Below are 21533 nucleotides of genomic sequence, written 5' to 3'. Positions count from 1 at the left end.
TGGCCCTTGAGCTCTTGGCCGGGAGGCTAGCCCCCGGCCCCTCCCCCGCTTTTCCCCCTCCCCCGCAGCCTCAGCTCACTGCACCACCAGCGCAATGCTCTGGGGGGCGGGGCTCTTGCTGCGTGGTGGTGCGGCTGGCTCCAGCCGGGCGGCACTGCTGCCTGTCCTGGTGCTCTGGGCAGTGCGGCTGTAGTGCTGCCAGCCACCAGTGCTCCAGGCAGCGCAGTAAGGGGACAGGGAGCAGGGGGGGTTGGATAGAGGGCAGGGGAGTTTGGGGTGGTGGGCAGGGGTGGGGGTGTGGATAGGGGTCGGGGCGGTCAGAGGGCAGGGAACAGGGGGGTTGAGTGGGGGCAGGGGTCCCTGGGGGGGCAGTCAGGAAGGAGGGGGGGGTTGGATGGGGCAGCGGGGGCCAATCAGAGGCAGAGGTTCTACGGGCGGTCAGGGAGAAGGGGTGATTGGGAGGGGCAGTCAGGAATGAGAGAAGGGGTTGGATGGGGCTGTGGGGGGCACTCATGGGACAGGGAGCGAGGGTGTGTGTGTGTGGATGGGGCAGGAGTCCCGGGGAGGGCTGTGAGGGGGCGAGAAGGGGGGGGGCATAGCCGCCCCTAACCGGCCCTCCATACAAATTTCAGAAACCCGATGTGGCCCTCAGGCGAAAAAGTTTGCCCAACCCTGGGTTAAAGGATCAGAAACAAAAGGTCAGAATAAATAGTCAGTTTTCACAATGGAGAGAAGTAAACAGCAGGGTCCCCCAAAGATCTGTACTGGGACCTGTGCTGTTTGACATATTCATTAATGATCTGGAAAAGGGAGTGAACAGTGAAGTGGCAAAGTTTGCAGATGATACAAAATTATTCAATATAATTAAATCCAAAGCTGACTGCAAAGAATTACAACAAAATGGCAGATGAAATTCAACATTGATAAGAGCAAAATAATGCACATTGGAAAATATAATCCCAACTACACATGTATAATGAAGGGTTATAAATTAGCTGTTACCACTCAAGAAAAAAAAAAAACACACACATTTTTTCAACCTTCCCTCATAGGTCATGTTTTCTAGACCTTTAGTCATTTTTGTTGCTCTCTTCTGGACTTATTCCAATTTGTCCACATCTTTCCTGAAATGTGGCGCCCAGAACTGGACACAATACTCCAGTTGAGGCTTAATCAGTGCAGAGTAGAGCAGAACAATTATTTCTCACATCTTGCTTAAAACACTTCTGCTAATACATCCCAGAATGATATTTGATTTTTTTGCAACAACGTTACACTGTTGTTGACTCCTGTTTAGCTTGTGATCCACTCTGACCCCCAGACTCCTTTCCGCAGTACTCCTTCCTAGGTAGTCATTTCCCATTTTGCATGTGTTCAACTGATTGTTCCTTCCTAAGTGGAGTACTTTGCATTTGTCCTTATTGAATTTCATCCTATTTGCTTCAGACCATTTCTCCAGTTTGTCCAGATCATTTTGAATTTTAATCCTATCCTTCAAAGTACTTACAACCCCTCCCAGCTTGATAATCGCCCGCAAACTTTATAAGTATACTCTCTATGCCATTATCTAAATCACTGATGAAGATATTGAACCAAACTGGACCCTGAACTGACACCTGTGGGACCACACTCGTTATGCCCTTCCAGCTTTACTGTGACCGAACCACTGATAATTATTCTCTGGGAACGATTTTCCAACCAGTTCTGCACCCACCTTATAGTAGCTCCATCTAGGTTGTATTTCCCTAGCTTATTTATGAGAAGGTCATGCGAGACAGTATCAAAAGCCTTACTAGAGTCAAGACATACCACATCTACTGTTTGCCCAATCCACAAGGCTTGTTACCCTGTCAAAGAAAGCTACTGAGTTGGTTTGACATGACTTGTTCTTGACAAATCCATACTATTACTTACCACCTTATTATCTTCTAGGTCTTCACAAACTGATTGCTTAATTATTTGCTCAATGAATTTCCCGGATACTGAAGTTAAGCTGACTGGTCTGTATCCCTCACCACCGTAGCCATGAACAAATGAAGTCCACATATCACCTGGGTTCTCCTTACACTAATCTCAAGGATGTGATGGGGTGCTTCTAATTTGGCACCCCTGAATTATACCTGGGTGCTGAACAATAATTATGAACAACAGTGAGCTAAAACCCAGACAGTCTTGCCCTTCTTCCTGACCCAAGACAGCCAACCCCCTAGCAAAGAGTAAACAAAAAAACCCTCTAATATTCAAGCAAAAGTTTCAGTCAGCCCTAACTAACCCTTACTGTGCGATCAAAGCTCCTGCTTCCTATATGGCTCTTTGTTAAAAGCCTTTGCTCAGTAACAGCCTTGACACATTCTAACTCTATTACAAACCTCCCTGGCTGACATATTCTAGTGTCCATCTCCATTTAAATGCATTAAGGGTCCAATCTTACAAGGTCCTGAGCATCTTAAACTCCAATTTAAGCCAAAGGAAGTTTAGGGTGCTCAACACATAGCAGGAGGCATACAGATGCTAAGTCCTCCCGGCCCCTCTCTCCTCTTTATTACATACCCCCTCACTTGGGTCTTCAGGCCCCACAGGGAACAGAAATACATGCCTCAGTCACCATAACGGAAGAGAATAAAAGGCAGGATTCCTCCACTGCTGTCATTTTTTTGATGTAAATATACGGGGTATGTGCTTTGTACAGGATACAAACGTATCACATTAGCTTGCAGCTGATTAAGTGAAACTGCTAGATAGCAAATGTCCCTTAAAAACAGAGGCATTTTCACCTTAGGCATGCTACCCTAAAAACCACAGTCATAAAGCAGAGCTTAGAGGTAAATACTATGTATTAAAAATGCTAGCTATGGACCTCCCCTTTCTGTATCCAACTTAAAAACTGTATATGAAGATGGAGCTTGTAGCCTAACTTTGCTCTTTGCAGCTAGAAACTCTGAATGTTGGCTTTTACTGTTTTACATTAGCTACATAACATAACATAAAACAGTGCTCCTCCGAGTGACGCAAACAGAGTAAAGACACAGCCTGTATATAGCCTCAGACAGTCACCTTTGTTAGTAACAGAACACTCCTGGCTGGGGTCATAGCAGTGATTCATTGGTCTACTATAGGAAAAATGTCTGCTGACATTTATGCACAAATGTTCAGCAAAGAGCAAACGAGGAATTAAATGTGCTTCTGACACCAATGACAAGAGTTAGTTGTTTGTTTAATCCCCCCTCCGCTGTACTGGAATTTTACTTCATCTGCTGTTAGGATAAATTTTAGGAAGCTTCTGATTCTGAAAAACAAAAGGTGGATCAACACTTTCTTGGGGTGTCAGATCAGCACGTCCTTTCATTTTACACTCATTCAATTATCTGTCTTTTGAGCTATAGCTGAAGGAAACTCCATTTTTGACAGAACCATTCATGATGTTCTTAGGATTCTCTCTTTCGACCTTTTCTCTGCTGAAGATAGTGTCCTGGTCGCTGTCAAACTCAGACTCTGAAACCATCAGACTGGAATTGTGTTCTGTACTTCTGTGTTTTATACCTGAAAGTAAATCAAGCAGTAAAAAGAGTCTCCAGAAAGTTTTACTTTTAAATTTAGTAACCTCTCCCCTGTGTCGTGTCATGCAAAGTCAGTGATGCTGTGCTGCACTACCTCTAAGAGTAACTACTCAGACCACCATCCATATTAAAGATTAGACAAAGAAACACTAAATATCGGGGGCCAGATACTCCAGTGACCGCAATGGAGATTCACCTATTGATACTACCTGAGCAGCTGGCGCCTTGTGCCTTGTTCTGCCTCTATTTTGCTACAGTTGTTCACAATTCATTGAAAGCATCTCATCACGCAACACAGTCCTTTCTAACAGCTTGAACCAATCCATTAAATCTATCCACACATACAGCTCTAAGATTGATCATGAAAAGTCTGTGCTTCTGGGTGAATGTATTACTTTTTAGGATGTCTATTGTTCAGGAGGTTTTCCTCCGCTGCACTTAAAGTTTCTCCCCATTAGGCTGAGGGAAATCAAAATTAAAGTCCTTTCATTGTGAAAGGAAGCTGTTAACTAGGGGCATGCTCCAAAGCCCACTGAAGTTAAATGGGACATATCTGGGACATGCAACATTGCTATGTATTAGTTAGGAAAGCAGTTTTAACTTTGTAACGTAAAAAAAAAATGTTGTTTACATGTTTTCCTTTAAAATGAAGAAAATATGTATGGAAGAGAACTTTGTAACTGCCATCAAATTAAGAACATAAGAATGGCCCTACAGGGTCAGACTAAAGGTCCATCCAGTGCAGTATCCTGTCTTCTGACAGTGGCCAATGCCAAGTGCCCCAGAGGGAATGAACAGAACAGGCAATCATCAAGTGATCCATCCCATCGCTCATTCCCAGCTTCTGGCAAACAGAGGCTAGGGACACCATTCCTGTCCATCCTGGCTAATAGCCATTGATGGACCTATCCTCCATGAATTTATCTAGTTCTTTTTGAACGCTGTTATGGTCTTGGTCACAACATCCTCTGGCAAGGAGTTCCACAGGTTGACTGTGCATTGTGTGAAGAAATACTTCCTTTTGTTTTAAACCTGCTGTCTATTAATTTCATTTGGTGACCCCTAGTTCTTGAGTTATGAGAAGTAGTAAACAACTTTAACAAAAACTAAGACAAACATAGGAATTTAATGATCCACTGCTAAAAAGGGTCCCAATTAAAAAATAAATCTTACCATATTTGGGGCTTAGCTCCATCCTCTCCTGGTCATCTATGTTATCTAGGATAGTGTATTTGGTTTTCTTTCGTATCTTTGTCCTCTTTCTGCTAAAAGGAAAGTTACCACCAGTAAATCAAGTTCTCATGCACAGTAAATAAATTCACACACATACACTGAACAGGGACACCCAGAGAGGCCAATTTTCCTCACACCAATTCTATGCAGATATAACTCCACTGATTCCAAGAGTCATTCCTGATTTATACTGATGTAAATGGGAGCAGAATCTGCACCACTGAATACAAGTCTTTCTTTCATATGCAGAAAGTGGGCAAAATTGGGCCTGCTTAACTAGGGAACAGACTTCTATATTACCTAGATATGGGCCTCAGGCACACAGTTTGGCTTCAGGACAAAACTTTCCCAAAGCTTAGGGGTGTGTCCAAACCCAGCATTTTGGTTTAGCCCTTACAGAGAGAAGATTTCAGATCTGGATTTTCACCAAGTTTGGTTTGGGCCCATCGCTAACCATAACCAATCAAAATGGAGATTTCCCCTTAGGCATGGAATCCCCCTACTGCTTTGGTCTGCAAAGACAACTGTCTCCTCATTTAAATCCTTCCTCAAGATTCACTTCTCCCACAATGCCTACAGAAACTACATCCCCTATGAATTTATGTAAGCTATTTATCCTCGAAGTTACTTGCTTGTTTACATGGAGGGAAGGGGCTGAATGTCAGAGAGAAGAGTAAGAACATTAGAAGGGAAGTGGAGAACTGCTGCCTGGGGGAAGCTGAGGGGGTTGAATGGTAGAAAGAGGAATGGGGAGGGGATTTTAGCGTGTACAATCAGGGACATAGCTAACAGTAAGTGCATTACTATCACTGATCACATTGCTTGTATGCTGTATCCTTTTCCCACACCTTTCTGCTGTCTATCTTTTTTATACTATAAGCTCTTCAGGGCAGGGACCAATCTCCCCTGTTTGATAAGCATGTGGTGGGCACTACTGCAATCTAAATAAATAAACAGTAATAAAAATAACTTGGACTCTGCACCCTCCAGACAGGTTGATTTAATCTGAGATGTCGATAAAGGTATCTAAAAAACAATCCAGTCCCTGGAAGCCATGCCATCATTTTCTTATAAACTCCATGGGGCCAAGGATATCTCCTACCTCTGTCCCCGCGCCCCACTCCTCAGTCCCTGCCCCTTCTCTCCATGTCGATTTTAGGACCAGTCAGATGCCTCAGACTCTGCAGAGGGTAAGTGAGGACAGAGTCACAGAGCCAGCTGAGCCCCAGTTCTATGCAGGAGTTCCACCAGTCCCGGCCACATGCCAGGCTGGGAGGTCCAACGCCAGCCCCCCGCCCCACACACACACTGTCAGAGAAAGCAGTCCAAGGGGGACAGCTTTTCAAAAAATATAATATTTGGTAAGTCTCACCAAAATATCATTGTGGGGAAGACTAAACACCCAGACAATTCATTTTTTGTTTCATCAAAACAAACTGTCTCTCTACTGGGCGGTTTGATAAGCAACAAAACATTCAAACCAATGACTCGCACCAGCAAGGACCAAATACACAAATATGTTACTTGGGAGAGAATTACTGATTGTCTTGCTGACGTGATTTATGCTTAAAAGTTAGGTTGACATAGCTATGTCGGTGAGGGGCGAGAAAAAAACCAAAATATCACACCCTGGACCACCATAGCTATGCTAACCTAACCCCCAGGGCAGATGCAGGTATGTCGACAGAAGAATGCTTCTTTGTCCATAACTACTCTCATTCATAGCTACTGCAGTTCCTATACGAATGGGAAAACAATCCATTCCATCCGAGTAGGCTGCTTTACACTATGGGATTATGCTGGCATAGTGATGCTGATGTAGCTAAATCAGTGTGGTCTCTCTAGTGTAGCCACACCTGAGACTGATAATGAGATCAGAAAAAGCATATTAACAAGCCAGACAAAAAAAAGAGCTGGAAGTGGGGAGAAACTCCTGGGATAGACAGCGTTAGCATACTTCGTATAGACTAGTTTCCCTGGACCTAAGCCAGACCCAACCTGCCAAGCTATGGCCATTCTCCATGAGGTACCCTCTGCTTTAGAGTTTTCTTCCCTCCTCCCGGTCCAAAACAGCCGTAGTTACGTGACCTCCAGGACATATGGCTTTATCTTGGTGTGAGAGACTGAGAAGATTCTAGTGGGAAAATTGTAATGATGTTAAATATGTTTTCAGCCACTGGGCTAGGATATACATTAATTATTAGGTGGAGAGGTGGTGGGTGGTTCCAGCAATGGTCTCTTTTTATAACTATTTTTAAAGTGTGTCAAGGAGCACATCAGGCAAAGGACAGGTCCTACTTCTCAATGGGATAAGTATCTAACCCAAAAGACAGAAAGAAATCTCTACAGAGGACAGTAGTGTGTTTGAGAAGAGCAGTGTGGTTTAATGCTGAGAAGCTGACTACATGGGTTGGACAGGGTGCAGTGACCATGATAAACACATACTGCAGTGAAAACGATATAACACACATACCTCTTGCAGCAGCAGATGCAGAGCCATGCCAAGCTTACCATGAGCACAACCAAAATGAAAGTGGATACCGTCACGTAGAGTATGCTCCATTCTAGAAAATAAAACAAGAGAGTGATATGCAAAGGTATCATGAATGAAACTGTCTCAATAACTGATCCCATGAGGTGAAGTGTGACTTCATTTTTCATTAAGATTGACTGGAACTTGAGAGTTGTTCTCTTAAAAGGGAATCTGTAAAAATGACATCACCAGGGTCCCTATTTATCATTGCTGAGATGTAGGCTTCCAGATCAAATAGTCACAATTTGTAAGTAAAATATATTTTTTCTCCTGCCAGCCCAGCAAATTCAGCCTGAGATCTGAAAGTCAAACTGGGTTCTTTCCAGCTTGGGCATTTCACCCAAGTGAGGTGTGTACCTTTATGCACCTTCAGTTCAGACAGCTCTGATAGGGCACATGATTGATGATAGTGTGCTGTTAGAAAAAGAATTCCTTCATATGAAGAACTGAGAAAATAGCATATGGGATCAGGGAGACAAAACAAATATGAAACCCCAGGATCCCATCTTTACAGTCACTCTCTAGGGTATTTATTATTATTGGAACTCAAGTAGCACTAAGGATCAGTGCTATTTTTGTGGGGAAATTTTTGTGCTAATTTTATTTATTTGGATTTCTGATTGACGATGTACAAATAGGGTTGCTAACCCTCCCAATTTTGCAGGGAGTCTTCCAGAATCAGGGCCTATCTCCCAGAGGCTAGTGAAGCCAAACCAGGAGATTTTAGGTGCTAAAAGTCCAGCAGCGCAGTGGGGCTAAGGCAGGCTTCCTGCCTGCCCTGGCCCTGCACCGCTCCCAGAAGTGACAGGCATGTCCCTGCAGCCCCTGAGGAGGGCAGGGGGTCTCCACTCGCTGCCCGCACCCCGAGCGCCAACTCTGCAGCTCCCATTGGCTGGGAACTACTGCCAATGGGAGCTGCGGGGGCGGCGTGTGCAGCACAGGCAGCATGTAGAACCCCCTGTCCTCTCCCCCCACACATACAGGGGCTGGACATGGTGGCCACTTCCGGGAGCTGTGCGGGGCCAAGGAAGGCAGGGAGCCTGCCTTAGCCCCCACTACACCGCTGACTGGGAGCCGCCAGAGGTAAGCACCTTCTGATCGGAGCCTGCACTCCGCACCCCCTCCTGCACCCCAAACCGGAGCCCCCTCCCCATCCAAACTCCCTCCCAGAGCCTGCACCCCGCACCCCCTCCTGCTCCCCAATGCCCTGCCCAAACCTTCCTCCTATACCCAAACTCCCTCCCTGAGCTTGCACCCCTCACCCCCTCCTGCAGCCCAACCCCCATCCCAGCCCTAAGCCCCCTCCAGGACCCAAACTCCCTCCCAGAGCTTGCACCCCACATCCCCTCCTGCACCCCAACCCCCTGCCCCAGGCTCAGCCCCCCTCCCACACTCCGAATCCCTCGGCCCCAGCTCAGAGCCCACACCCCAAACCTCTGCCCTAGACCAGTGAAAGTGAGTGAGGGGGGGATGGAGTGGGCAGGGCCTCAGAGAAGGGGCAGGGCAAACGGCAGTGCAAGAGTGTTTGGGTTTTTGTGATTAGACAGTTGGCAACCCTATGTACAAACACATGGGTCCAGATTCTGATACCTTTGCTCATGGGGAGTAGTATCTTATTCCTCGAGTGATCTTATAGAAATTAATCAATCAATCAGACTACTTGAGGAGTAATGTATTTCTCAACATAAAAGAAGGAGACTCTGTCCCATGCAAAGAATAGAATTGTATTTTGGCTAAACTGATGCTACTAGAAAATTTTAATTAAATTAAGGCTATGAAAACTAAGTACAGTAGAGGAGATTTCAAATAGGATGTCAAAGGGGTATGCCGTGGGTATGCCTAACAGAGAAGTGATAGTCCTGTCAAACAATAAAACGTAAACCAGTGACAATTAAACTGTATTTTCCAGAAGTAACTGTAATACAGGTGAGATAAAGACAATTAAGAAAATGGTGAAAGTGGTCAAATAAAAAAGCCAAGTTTTTAAAACTGACAAGGCTGTTTCGTATAAGACACACGCATTTTGTAGATACTGCTACAACTATCTAGGCCACCGTATTAAAACATGATGCACAAAACACATCCGCAAGAAACCGGTGAGGTGTTATCTCTGTGTTGTTCCTCTTAACCTGAGCAAAAAATCAAAAACTCCCAAGCAACAGCAGGTTCAGTACAAGGGTTATCTACGGAAACATCCATCTGGCCCAAAATAATTTCAAAGTGTCAGAAGTAACGTTTAGCTATTTTTATACTTTTCTCCTAAAACCCTTATGCAAAATTTGAAAAAAAATGTTTTAAAATGACAACGTCTAGTATTACTTAGAACAGTGGTGCCCAACCTTTCTGTGGGAATAGCATATTGCTACTCCCAGAAGACTGTGGGGGGCGCCGGACACCCCGCCACCGAAATGCTGTCGAGAAGCGGCAGCGGCAAGAAGCGTCGCCGCCGAAATGCCGCTGAGAAACGGCAATGCGTCTCGGCAGCATTTCGGCGGGTGGTTCTCCGGCGCCCGCACTCGGCAGCGGCATTTCGGCAGCACGGTGTCCTGCAGGCACACAAAAATGTCCCGGTGGGCACCATGACACCCGCAGGCACTGCATTGAGGACCCTGACTTAGAAGATTCTCAATCACTTTAAACTCTCATGCACATCTTCCACAGGATAATATTGCGGGGCTGGACAGCCAGAGAGTCCCCTAATTTTCTTTCATTCTTCATTTCCTAATTTTCTCCATTTCCACAAGCAATACAACTCCAACTGTGAGGCGTATTCTTCCTTCCTTCTGTGCATGTAACTGCTAATGCCAGTAATGGGGTCACAGCACACACATGGAGGTGTCAGGCCTGTGAGATGTCCTGCAAGTTGCTGAGTGCCCTCAACTCTGACTGCAGTTAGTGGTAGTGAGGTGTTCAGCACGTTACAAAATGGAACTCTGACAAACTTTTTGGGGAAAAAAAAAAATGTTAGTAAACAGTCAAGAGGGAAAATAATTCCAGAAAATTTGGTCTCCTTTCTCCGATTTACATTAGCAACAGTTTTACCAGGTAACAAAGGTTTATACTAGCTTTACCTCTGTCTTTTTTTTCTAGGCTTAGCCTGTTACATAAAAATAATTTCCCCTTTAAAAAAGTGGTTACATCAAGGTCAATCCTGCAAGGTGCTGAGCACTCTGGTCCCATCTGGCAATTAGGCACATGCTTTCAGTTAAGCACATGAGAAGTCCTACTGATGTCAATGAGATTGTTCGTGTGCTTCAAGTTAAGCAGGACCCTAAGTGTTTTGATGGATCAGGCTAGAGCAGTGGTTCTCTAGCAGGGGTATCTGTATCCCTGGGGGTTCGCAGAGGTCTAGATATTTGCCTAGTTTTACAACAGGCTACATAAAAAGCACTCGCGAAGTCAGTACAACCTGAAATTTCATACAATGACTTGTTTATACTGCTCTATATACTATACACTGAAATGTAAGTACAATATTTATATTCCAATTGATTTATTTTATAATTATATGGCAAAGAGAAAGTGAGCAAGTTTTCAGTAATAGTGTGCTGTGACACTTCTATATTTTTGTATCTGATTTTATATGCAAGAAGTTTTTAAGTGAGGTGAAACTTGGGGTTGGGGGTAAGCAAGACAAATCAACTCCTAAAAGGGGTACAATAGACCGGAAAGGTTGAGAGCCACTGGGCTAGAGTGCTTGGCAACGTGCAGGATGAAGCCCATACACACTTGCTTCTCTCATGTCATATGACTGCATTTCCTTGGTTGGTTGGTTGGTTCTGGAAGAACAGTTGTGTGTATTGTTAACTGACTTTCAGCATGCATAATATTCATAGATATGTTTACAGAACTGCTTCACATAGGAAAGGGAAATCATTCTTGGAACATACCACACAATACCATCAAAACTCACCACAATTACTCTCTCCATCATTTAGGTAACGCTGTATCAAGTTCTCCATCCACAGTTGATAGCAAATACAACGCTTTGTGATGGGGTCACAGTGACCATGTCCAGAGCATTTTAAAAGGCAGACTAAGAATAAAATAAAGGTGAAGATAATTACAGTGTAAAAGGGCAACTTGTAATGCACACTCTGTTGAGGCACTAACGTGGGAGTGGTGCATGGTGCATTTCCTGGCCCACAACTCCAGTGCAGAGACTGACAAATGAAAAGGTCACTTACAAATCGAACAGTGGAAATTACACTGATGTGTTTCCATGAATCATTGGTAGACATATGTATCCCAAACCGTTGCTTTTATTAATAAACTGAACCACTGCTGGTTCCTAATCTTCCAGTCATTTGTGGGGTGAGTTAGGAAGATTTACTTTAAAGGCACAGCCTGGTGGACGAGATCGGAAAGATGAAAATATATTATCCAACTGAATAGCCAGCCAGCGAGCCAAAGTTAATTTACTGACACTAGACCTGGAGATCGACCTGAGTCAAGGAGTTCAGTTTTATTTGTTTATGTTTTATTTCTTGGTATTTCTATGGTGTATATTCTCCAGAATACCGGAGTACTTGAGAAATATTAATGTTCCCAGATACCACCATAATGATCATCATACAAATACCTGAAATAAATGTAGCATCAAAACTCCTTAGGGTACAGCATTCACATACTTAAGTTTTAATCATTGTAAATGCACCAAGTGGTAGTGGGTTGTGTGCATTTTATCAAAATGTAGAACAGTCAAAATAAATTACTTTCCAAAAAAATACATAAAACTTGCAGCGGCTTTCTTTTGCCTTAAAACCTGCTATGTGAATAAAAAGTAAGTGACTGCAAATTTGAAAATTATACCTTCAGTTTTCTTCTATTTCAAAGTGAAAAAAAAAACCATTTAATTTTTACAGTATAACAGCTGTAGTTTTTTCCTCAGGGAGTAAATTCAAAAATAAACCCTATTAATAAATGACTATTTTAGAGCTACAGCTTATATCTCTCCCCTTGAATTCTGATCCTCAGCAAAAAACTCCCTTTTGGCTATAAATTATAACAAATTCAGATCTGTAATGCCCCAGTGTCATGAAGTGTTCTAATTCCCAGCAGCACTGCAACTTTACAGCAGATTAAAACTTGACTTGAAAGCCCCAACCATCATTATGAAAAGATCTCTCATTATGAAGAAATACGAGAGGCCTGTCTACACTAGACTATTTACCACATTAGGGGACTGCGTTATAATACAATGATGGCCTGACCATTTTGCTTGGGGAGGTAGGAACGAATCATATTATAATCCTGTTGGGGAACAGTGTAATAACCTCAAAAGAACCAGGGATATAACACAAATTCTATATTATGGTTACAGCATGGTTTGTCCCATCCAGAGTAAGAACAAACAGTATTATATCACCACTGGGATAGTATAGTGTTACAACATGGTTTCCCAACATGGTACATTTCCTAGTATACAGCAATGAGCCTTAGTTTACAAAATGATTGACAGCCATCATACTCTTTGCCACTTGTATCTTTAAAAGGAAAGTAAGTAACGGGCAAAAATCTGCCCTAGATAACCAGATATTTCAGGCATTATCAGCCTCATCATTCAGAAAACCAAATGCAGAACTGTGTAGAGAGGAAGCTCCGGCACACTGTATACCATGTTGCCTATGCTAATTAACATTCTGATGGCTGTAAAACTCACGAAATAGGAAGCAGCAGGCAGAACATACCAGCTGTGTCAACCCGCAGAACTTTAAAAAGCAGGAAGTCAGCCTTCTCCTTTCGCAGCTGCACATGCAGCATCCGTGCGACATCTGAAGCCTTTATTACTTTGAAAGGGTGCCCATTCTGCACATAGAATACAACCGCTGTGCTGCAGAGAAAATGCACAAACAAAATTAAGATTGATGATGTCCAAGGAGCTAATATTTTTCAATTTGATTGTAAGAGCCCATACTCTGGAAATTAGAAGTTTGGTGTATAGATATTATTTAATCTGCCACTGGGTTAACCAAATTCATCCCAGTGACATGGCCATTGCACTACCATGTAGTTCAGGAGCAGTAACAGTTCTCTAGCTCCTCAGCTTCATGGGAGAAAGCGGAGGAGAGGGGGACACACTCTTCCTTCCCTCGTCTTCCCATTTGTTAAACTTCCAGGCCCACTGCAAAGCCCCCACACCCTTTCCCACAAGCATCTAAGGTCTGATCCAACACCCACTGCAGTCAATGAGAAGACTGGATCAGGGCACTGGGGGATTGGCAATTAAGAGAGAGCCCATCTAAAATCATTGTGTCATGTTATGCTGCATTTGATGGGATGCTTTGGGGTTTTCTTTTGCGGGGGGGGGGGAAGAGTCTTTTAATTGGAAATTAGTCATTGGGATTTGAAATATTGTAGTGATGGTATTACATTTTCTAATAGTGTACTTTTAAATTTTGGGAGGTGCATAGAGCTCTGAATAGATGCCAAAAATTATTTTAAAAAAATCAATTAATTAATTTAGGAAGATAGTTGAAAGACTAGTCATCTGAATAGATTCCATCAACTGCATTGTCAGGTCTCAGTAGATGTGCAAGCTACACAGAAATCTGTGGTAGGCTCGGCTGTGTGCAACCATTTCCAGTCTTTTTGCTCTGAATCTGCCACTCAAATGCATCCATTGTATATACGTAGAGTCATGCCAAATTCATGGCCATGAAAAACGCGTCACAGACTGTGAAATCTGGTCTTCCCCCGTGAAATCTGGTCTTTTGTGTGCTCTTACCCTATACTGTACAGATTTCATGGAGGAGACCAGTGTTTCTCAAACTGGGGGTCCTGACCCAAAGGGAGTTGCTGAGGGGATCGCAAGGTTATTTTAGGAGGCTCGTGGTATTGCCACCCTTACTTCTGTGCTGCCTTCACAGTTGGGCAGCCAGCAAATGGTGGCTGTTGGCTGGGCACCCAGCTCTGAAGGCAGTGCCCTGCCAGCAGCAGCACAGAAGTAAGGGTGGCAATACCATACCCAGGCCATCCTTACTTCTGCGCTGCTGCCTTCAGAGCTGGGCAGCCAGTGAGTGGCGGCTGCTGACTGAGAGCCCAACTCTGCAGGCAGTAGTGAGGAAGTAAGGGTGACAGTACCATACCCAGGCCATCCTTACTTCTGTGCTGCTGCTGGCGGCGGCTCTGCCTTCAGACCTGGGCTCCCAGCCAGCAGCCGCCGCTCTCCAGCTGCCCAGCTCTGAAGGCAGCCGCCACTGCCCGCAGCCTTGCAGAAGTAAGGGTAGCAGTACTGCAATCCTCCCTACAATAACCTTGTGACCCCCTCACAGCTCCTTTTTGGGTCAGGACCCCTACAATTACAGCACTGAAATTTCAGATTTAAATAGCTGAAATCATGAAATTAATGATTTTTAAAATCCTATGACAGTGAATTTGGTAGGCCCTATATACACACTTCTCCATACTACTCAGAAGCCAGGTAGACTACTGAGCATGCTCAGTGACCTTCTGCTCATCACTTACCCAGGGGTCCCCAATACTGATTGTGAAAAAGCATCTAAAGCACCCGGGGCATCAAACAGTTGAGAGAGGAAACAAAAAGAAGCTTTGATCACACAGACCTGGCCCAGACAAGTACATTTGCTTAAAGAAACATTTGCTTATTGTGACAGTCTCTCTGTCTCACTCCATCTAGCCTTTGGAAGGACAAAGACAGTAAATGAAACAAAGACATCAAGATAAATAAATGCAGTCTCTTTGAAATAGAGCGAAAGATGCGAAAGAAGTGTCTGCAGGGAGGTTTTTTAAAATGAGGTTCTCGAGTTCCAGATTCCTACTTCAGGGATTTTACCACCCGTAGAAGAACTAATATTGCTAAAGCATATGCTCCAGGGAAATCTCTCTCAACTTCTCTTTACTCTTCCATGCAGCTGCACAAAAAGCTACTAGTTATGAGCTTTGGCAGAGTCAAGAAGAATCACAAAGCTCATTTACTAGTTTTGAAAAGTAAAAATTGTCTTTTGAAATCTAACTGCTGCCATCCTGCAGCCCCACAAAATACTGTCAGTTAAAAAGCCATCTTGAAAGGAAAATCTGCTTATAGTATTTTGCTGGTATAACTTATATCCATTCTTCAAGCAAAATAAGTTATACTGGCAAAAGCACTTTTATGCCAGCATAACTGCACCTATAGTAAGGCTTTTGCTGGTACAGAAATGTTCTCACACACAAAAAAGACCATACCCCTAACTGACATGGCTTAATTAGCAAAAGTTTCTAATGTAGATCTGGCCTCAGTGTAGCTTATTTATTTATAAAATGTATACAAGTCCTATTTCCTTGCACAGAGGTAGTAAAAAATGGCATATAGACATCTCGCTTTTGCAAAAAGCTCACATAAAGCTCAACTGCCCTGTCCCAAGAAGCAACTACATTGGGCTGCCTCTCTCACTGATGCTCCTTTCCCTCCCTCAGCCTCATCAGTTTTCACTTGGGAAGCCCCTAGTCCAATACTCCCCCTTGGACTGCAAGATTTGGAAAAGACGATGTGACAATTTTGTGCGGCTTCTCTGCAACGCAAAAGAAACTCAGAAAGGTCTAACAGCCCAGACAAAGAAGAGTGCTTTAAGCTGCACAATATCCTTTAATGACTTTCTGAGTGCAGATACTGTAGAGTTTCCCTAGGTACTTATACACAAGTGACCCCTAACACGCAACCCGTTAGCATCTATCACAATATTTTAACTTTTCTTTTAGGATGTCACAGGGGAGCTGTCACCTCCATAATCCCACACATCCTGATATCTGAATACCTTAAATCTGAATAGGCTTGTATCTTCTGAACTTTGATGTCTGAATCCAAGACGTTCAGCAGCACTGCTAGCTGTCTCACCAGGGTGTCCTTTTGTTGCTCAGTCAGCTGGCCAGCTCCCACTTGCAAAATCAACTCCACCAGACCATTTTTTTTAGGGTCTGAGAAAACAAACACACTGTTTTTTCAGAGACAGGCAAATATTTCAGGTTTCAGAGTAACAGCCGTGTTAGTCTGTATTCACAAAAAGAAAAGGAGTACTTGTGGCATCATGCATCCGATGAAGTGAGCTTGTCATAAATATAAAGGGAAGGGTAAACCCCTTTGAAATCCTTCCTGGCCAGGGGAAAGCTCCTCTCACCTGTAAAGGGTTAAGAAGCTAAAGGTAACCTCGCTGGCACCTGACCAAAATGACCAATGAGGAGACAAGATACTTTCAAAAGCTGGGAGGAGGGAGAGAAACAAAGGGTCTGTGTGTCTGTCTATATGCTGGTCTTTACCGGGGATAGACCAGGAATGGAGTCTTAGAACTTTTAGTAAGTAATCTAGCTAGGTATGTGTTAGATTATGATTTCTTTAAATGGCTGAGAAAAGAATTGTGCTGAATAGAATAACTATTTCTTTTGTGTATCTTTTTTGTAACTTAAGGTTTTGCCTAGAGGGCTTCTCTAGGTTTTTGAATCTAAATTACCCTGCAAGATATCTACCATCCTAATTTTACAGGGGGGATTTCTTTATTTCTATTTACTTCTATTTTTATTAAAAGTCTTCTTGTAAGAAAACTGAATGCTTTTTCATTGTTCTCAGATCCAAGGATTTGGGTCTGTGGTCACCTATGCAAATTGGTGAGGCTTTTTATCCAACATTTCCCAGGAAAGGGGGGGTGCAAGTGTTGGGAGGATTGTTCATTGTTCTTAAGATCCAAGGGTCTGGGTCTGTAGTCACCTAGGCAAATTGGTGAGGCTTTTTACCAAACCTTGTCCAGGAAGTGGGGTGCAAGGTTTTGGGAAGTATTTTGGGGGGAAGGATGCGTCCAAACAGCTCTTCCCCAGTAACCAGTATTAGTTTGGTGGTGGTAGCGGCCAGTCCAAGGACAACGGGTGGAATATTTTGTACCTTGGGGAAGTTTTGACCTAAGCTGGTAAAGATAAGCTTAGGAGGTTTTTCATGCAGGTCCCCACATCTGTACCCTAGAGTTCAGAGTGGGGGAGAAACCTTGACAGAGCTGTAGCTCACAAAAGCTTATGCTCAAATAAATTGGTTAGTCTCTAAGGTGCCACAAGTACTCCTTTTCTTTTTGCAAATATTTCAGTATTGACTGAAGGGTGTGATTAGTAACCCAGGTTCCCCTACCCTTGATCTCTACAAGGGAAGGTAATTTGGAAGGGTACTTTGTTAATTTTGAAACATACCAGAATATCTAAGTTTCTATTTCATTACCCTCTACTCCAGTTGGTTACAATCCAGCACTGTTTCTACATACAGGAATGAGAATCAACGAACCTTTACAGCTAATGCCAAGTCTCTTCACCAGCTGTCCTGCAGGGGTTGCTCATGTATAAAGAGACCAGACCCAGTCAGTTAAGTCAGTGGTTCTCAACCAGGGGTACGTGTAGCCCTAGAGGTACGCAGAGGTCTTCCAGGCGGTACATCAACTCATCTAAGTATTTGGCCAGTTTTACAACAGGCTACATAAAAAGCACTAGCGAAGTCAGTACAAACTAAAATTTCATGCAGACAGTGACTTGTTTATACTGCTCTATATACTATATACTTGTTTATACTGCTGTATGTATTATACATTGAAATGTAAGGACAATATTTATATTCCAATTGATTTATTTTATAATTATATGGTAAACACAAGAAAGTCAGCAAGTTTTCAGTAATAGTGACACTTTTGTATTCTTATGTCTGATTTTATAAGTCAGTAGTTTGTAAGCGAGGTGAAACTTGGGGTAGGCAAGACAAATCAGACTCTCGAAAGGGGTACAGTAGTCTGGAAAGGTTGAAAGTCACTGAGTTAAGTCACAGTGCTTGAGTTCAATGCTTTAAAACGTGAGAGTGAACTCACACTCATTTATATGTCATCCATGTAAAAAAAACTCTGATGTCACCTTCTCCTGAGACCGCATTTAGGGAGGGTTTTATCAGTCTTTAAGGCCCAGAGTCAGGAAAAGCAATTAAGCATGTGCTTAAATCCATCACTACTGGGACAGCATGTGTTCAAGTGAGTCTAAATGAGGAATATAAACTTGGGACAGAAAAGTTAGACACATTTTAGAGGCAAATTTAACTCGGTAATTGTAGGTTTTGTTAACTATAATAAGAACATAAGAACGACCATACTGGATCAGACCAAAGCTCCATCTAGCCCAGTATCCTGTCTTCCGACAGCGGCCAATGGCAGGTGCCCCAGAGGAAATGAACAAAATAGGTAATAATATTTTGCCCTTCTATGGAGCTTTACAAATATCACAAGCCTCACAGCAACCCAGGGACATAAGTATTATCCTGATTGTACAGATGAAGAACACATGGCATAGAGGCTAAGTGACTTGGCCACAATCACACAGGAAATCCGTGGCAGAACCAGGATTAGAATTAAGATCTCCCAAACATCCGCCCCAGGCCTTCATCACAAAACTATCCATTCCCAAATAAGTTTTACAAAAAACTTAAAACCAAGAAGAAAAGGAGTACTTTTCTTTTTGCAAATAGAGACTAACATGGCTGCTACTCTGAAACCTGTCATCTTAAAACCAAGAGGAAACATTCCAATAGAAATTAAATCTTATTTAAGCAAATGAAGATTCCGTGGAAGCATTTTTTCACCCAAACATTGCAACTGGACATTAGAACCAGGAAGTGTAACTGAGTGGTAAGTGACTAAAAATAAAAATGAATGGTCTCTTTGCATTGTCCAAAATGACTGAAATGCAGAATTGAAACAAATAATGGAAAATAAGTAATATAGATACGTCTTTCAGTTTTAAAAAATAAAACCTCTTACCTGTAATATAATCAATAAGGCAACTTTTTTTAAACTATGGGGCCTGATTCTCCACTGACTGAAAAGGATGCAAGCATTTATACCTGTGCAAAGTGGACGTACAACAGTATGACCAATGCACGTTGTGACAAAGTTCCTGCTCTATCTTGGTGGGTCTTGTGCTTATTGGCGGATTTGCTCGCCTTGGAGCTTCACGGCAGCCCTCAGCCTGGCCGTTTTTCTGAATTCACAGTCCAGGTCGACTCCTCCTGTGTCTAACCAGGAGTTGGGAGGATTTGGGGGGAACCCGGGCCCACCTTCTACTCTGGGTTCCAACCCAGGGCCCTGTGGAATGCAGCTGTCTAGAGTGCCTCCTGGAATAGCTGTGCGACAGCTACAACTCCCTGGGCTACTTCCCCATGGCCTCCTCCCAACACCTTCTTTATCCTCACCATAGGACCTTCCTCTTGGTGTCCGATAATGCTTGTACTCCTCAGTCCTCCAACAGTCCGCGTTCTCACTCTCAGCTCCTAGTGCCTCTTGCTCCCAGCTCCTCACATGCACACCGCAAACTGAAGTGAGCTCCTTTTTAAAACTCAGGTACCCTGATTAGCCTGCCTTAATGGATTCTAGCAGCTTCTTGATTGGCTGCAGGTGTTCTAATCAGCCTGTCTTAATTGTCTCCATAAGGTTCCTGATTGTTCTGGAACCTTCCCTGTTACCAGGGAAAAGGGACCTACTTAGCCTGGGGCTAATATATCTGCCTTCGATTACTCTCCTATAGCCATCTAGCCCAACCCTGTCACAACGTAAAGGGAGAATTCAGGTGACACTATTTTACATCCACTTTAAACCGGTGTAAATAACAATGCAAGGCAGTGGTGAATCAGAGCCATGATTTATAACCCGACAGCATCTTGCCAACAGGAAAGAAGAGATGTGGAGGTATACACAGCTTATAGATGACCTTTTAATGATCATACCAGGCCGCACTTCAACAGTAGCAGTGTCAATAGCTGAATCTCCTTTAGCATCTGTGACTTTCAAGTGAAAAGTATAGAGTCCTTCCACAAGATTGGTTAGCTGCAAAACTGCCTCATGGTCTGAGCCATGTATCACATCCTGCAAAAAAAAAAAAAAAAAAAAAGACAGCAGCAGAGGGTTATACTCCTTGAGAGGACAGAGGCTTGCAAGCTGTACATCCGTCTAACTGCAGAATGTGAATTCATAGATTCCAGGACAGAAGGGATCACTGTGATTATCCAGTCTGGGCTCCTGTATAACACAGGCTATTGAGCTTCTCCAAAATAATTCCTAGAGCAGATCTTTTAGAAAAACATCAAATCTTGATTTAATAGTTGTCTGCAATGGAAAATCCACCACAAAGCTTGCCCTCAGACCTTCAAAACAAACAACAAAGGGACCACCCTGAAAGAATCCTTCCCAGAATTCTCAGGGTTTACAATGGACCAGTGCAAGTTTTGGAGGTGTTAATCAGGCTATGTCTACAGTGCAACTGGAAGTGTAATTGCAGTTTGTGTAGACATACCCATGCTAGTTTTAATCTAGTTAGCTCTCTCAAATTAGCAGTGAGGACACAGCACAGTGGGTTTCAGCATGGACTGTACAAGCCACACCGCTGCGCCCCCTCACTGCTATTTTTAGCAAGCTAAGTAGATTAGAGATAGCCCAGGTATGGTATGTCTACACAAACTGCAGATTACACCTCCAGCTGCAGCACAGACGTAGCCTTAGTGCTGTGTACATGCCCATGCAGCGTGGGCACCTTCGATAAAGCTAGTAAAAGGATATTGTGTGTTCAAGGCTGACATACCGTAGTACTTAGATGCACATCTGTTTGAAAATATAAGACTCAGTCTACATTTTTGTTTTTAAATTTTACCCCAATATTCTTAATTCTATCTCCTTGGACTCTAGACAATTCCTCTCCTTCCTTGGTGTTTATGCCCTTTATATGCAGACTGTTGTCATCACTCTCTGTTGTTATTATGCGAAGCCTATTTAGTTCTTTTAATATTCTCACATAAATCACTCCCTTCAGATCCATAATCATTTTGCTCCTCCCACCTCAGTTCCTGCCAATTTGTCACCATCTTTCTGACGCCAAAGAGCTCTGACCCACACTCAACATTCTGGGGGTAGTTCCACCGGTGTCCTATTGAGCTAGATCATCAGCTCTTTGCTTTCTTTGTTATCATCTCACATTGCAAGTTCATATCGGATTTGCTGCCTGCCCTCATTCTTCAGGCTTTATCAGCACTTTTGCTTTACAATGATCTTCCTCCTTTTTGAATATCTGGGTTTCACATTATTTTCCCTCAGGCGCATTAGCTTGTATTTTCCCCAGATGAGTCTCATTTTACTATCACATGGCCATATTTCTAAGCTCTCTATCTAGTGTCTTTGGCATCTCTGTCCTGACTGCTTTGGCCCTCCAAACAG

At 43.3% G+C, this 21533-nt stretch overlaps 1 protein-coding gene across 1 annotated transcript in view; it reads right to left on the bottom strand.

Moving 5' to 3' along the window:
• Positions 1–1866: 1866 nt before the first annotated feature.
• KIAA0319 (KIAA0319 ortholog) overlaps positions 1867–21533 on the bottom strand; it is a 71711-nt gene continuing 52044 nt past the window's right edge. The window contains exons 15-21 of the mRNA XM_077810564.1: positions 20054–20192; positions 16080–16239; positions 13014–13156; positions 11237–11359; positions 7264–7354; positions 4731–4822; positions 1867–3540 (exon numbers count right to left, since the gene is read on the bottom strand). Coding sequence (XP_077666690.1) covers positions 3362–3540; positions 4731–4822; positions 7264–7354; positions 11237–11359; positions 13014–13156; positions 16080–16239; positions 20054–20192 — 927 coding nt within the window. The 3' untranslated portion in view covers positions 1867–3361. The remainder of the gene's footprint in view (positions 3541–4730; positions 4823–7263; positions 7355–11236; positions 11360–13013; positions 13157–16079; positions 16240–20053; positions 20193–21533) is intronic.

This window comes from Eretmochelys imbricata, chromosome 2, assembly GCF_965152235.1.
Source record: "Eretmochelys imbricata isolate rEreImb1 chromosome 2, rEreImb1.hap1, whole genome shotgun sequence".
Lineage (NCBI taxonomy): Eukaryota > Metazoa > Chordata > Testudines > Cheloniidae > Eretmochelys > Eretmochelys imbricata.
This window is presented reverse-complemented; position numbering and strand designations above follow the sequence as displayed.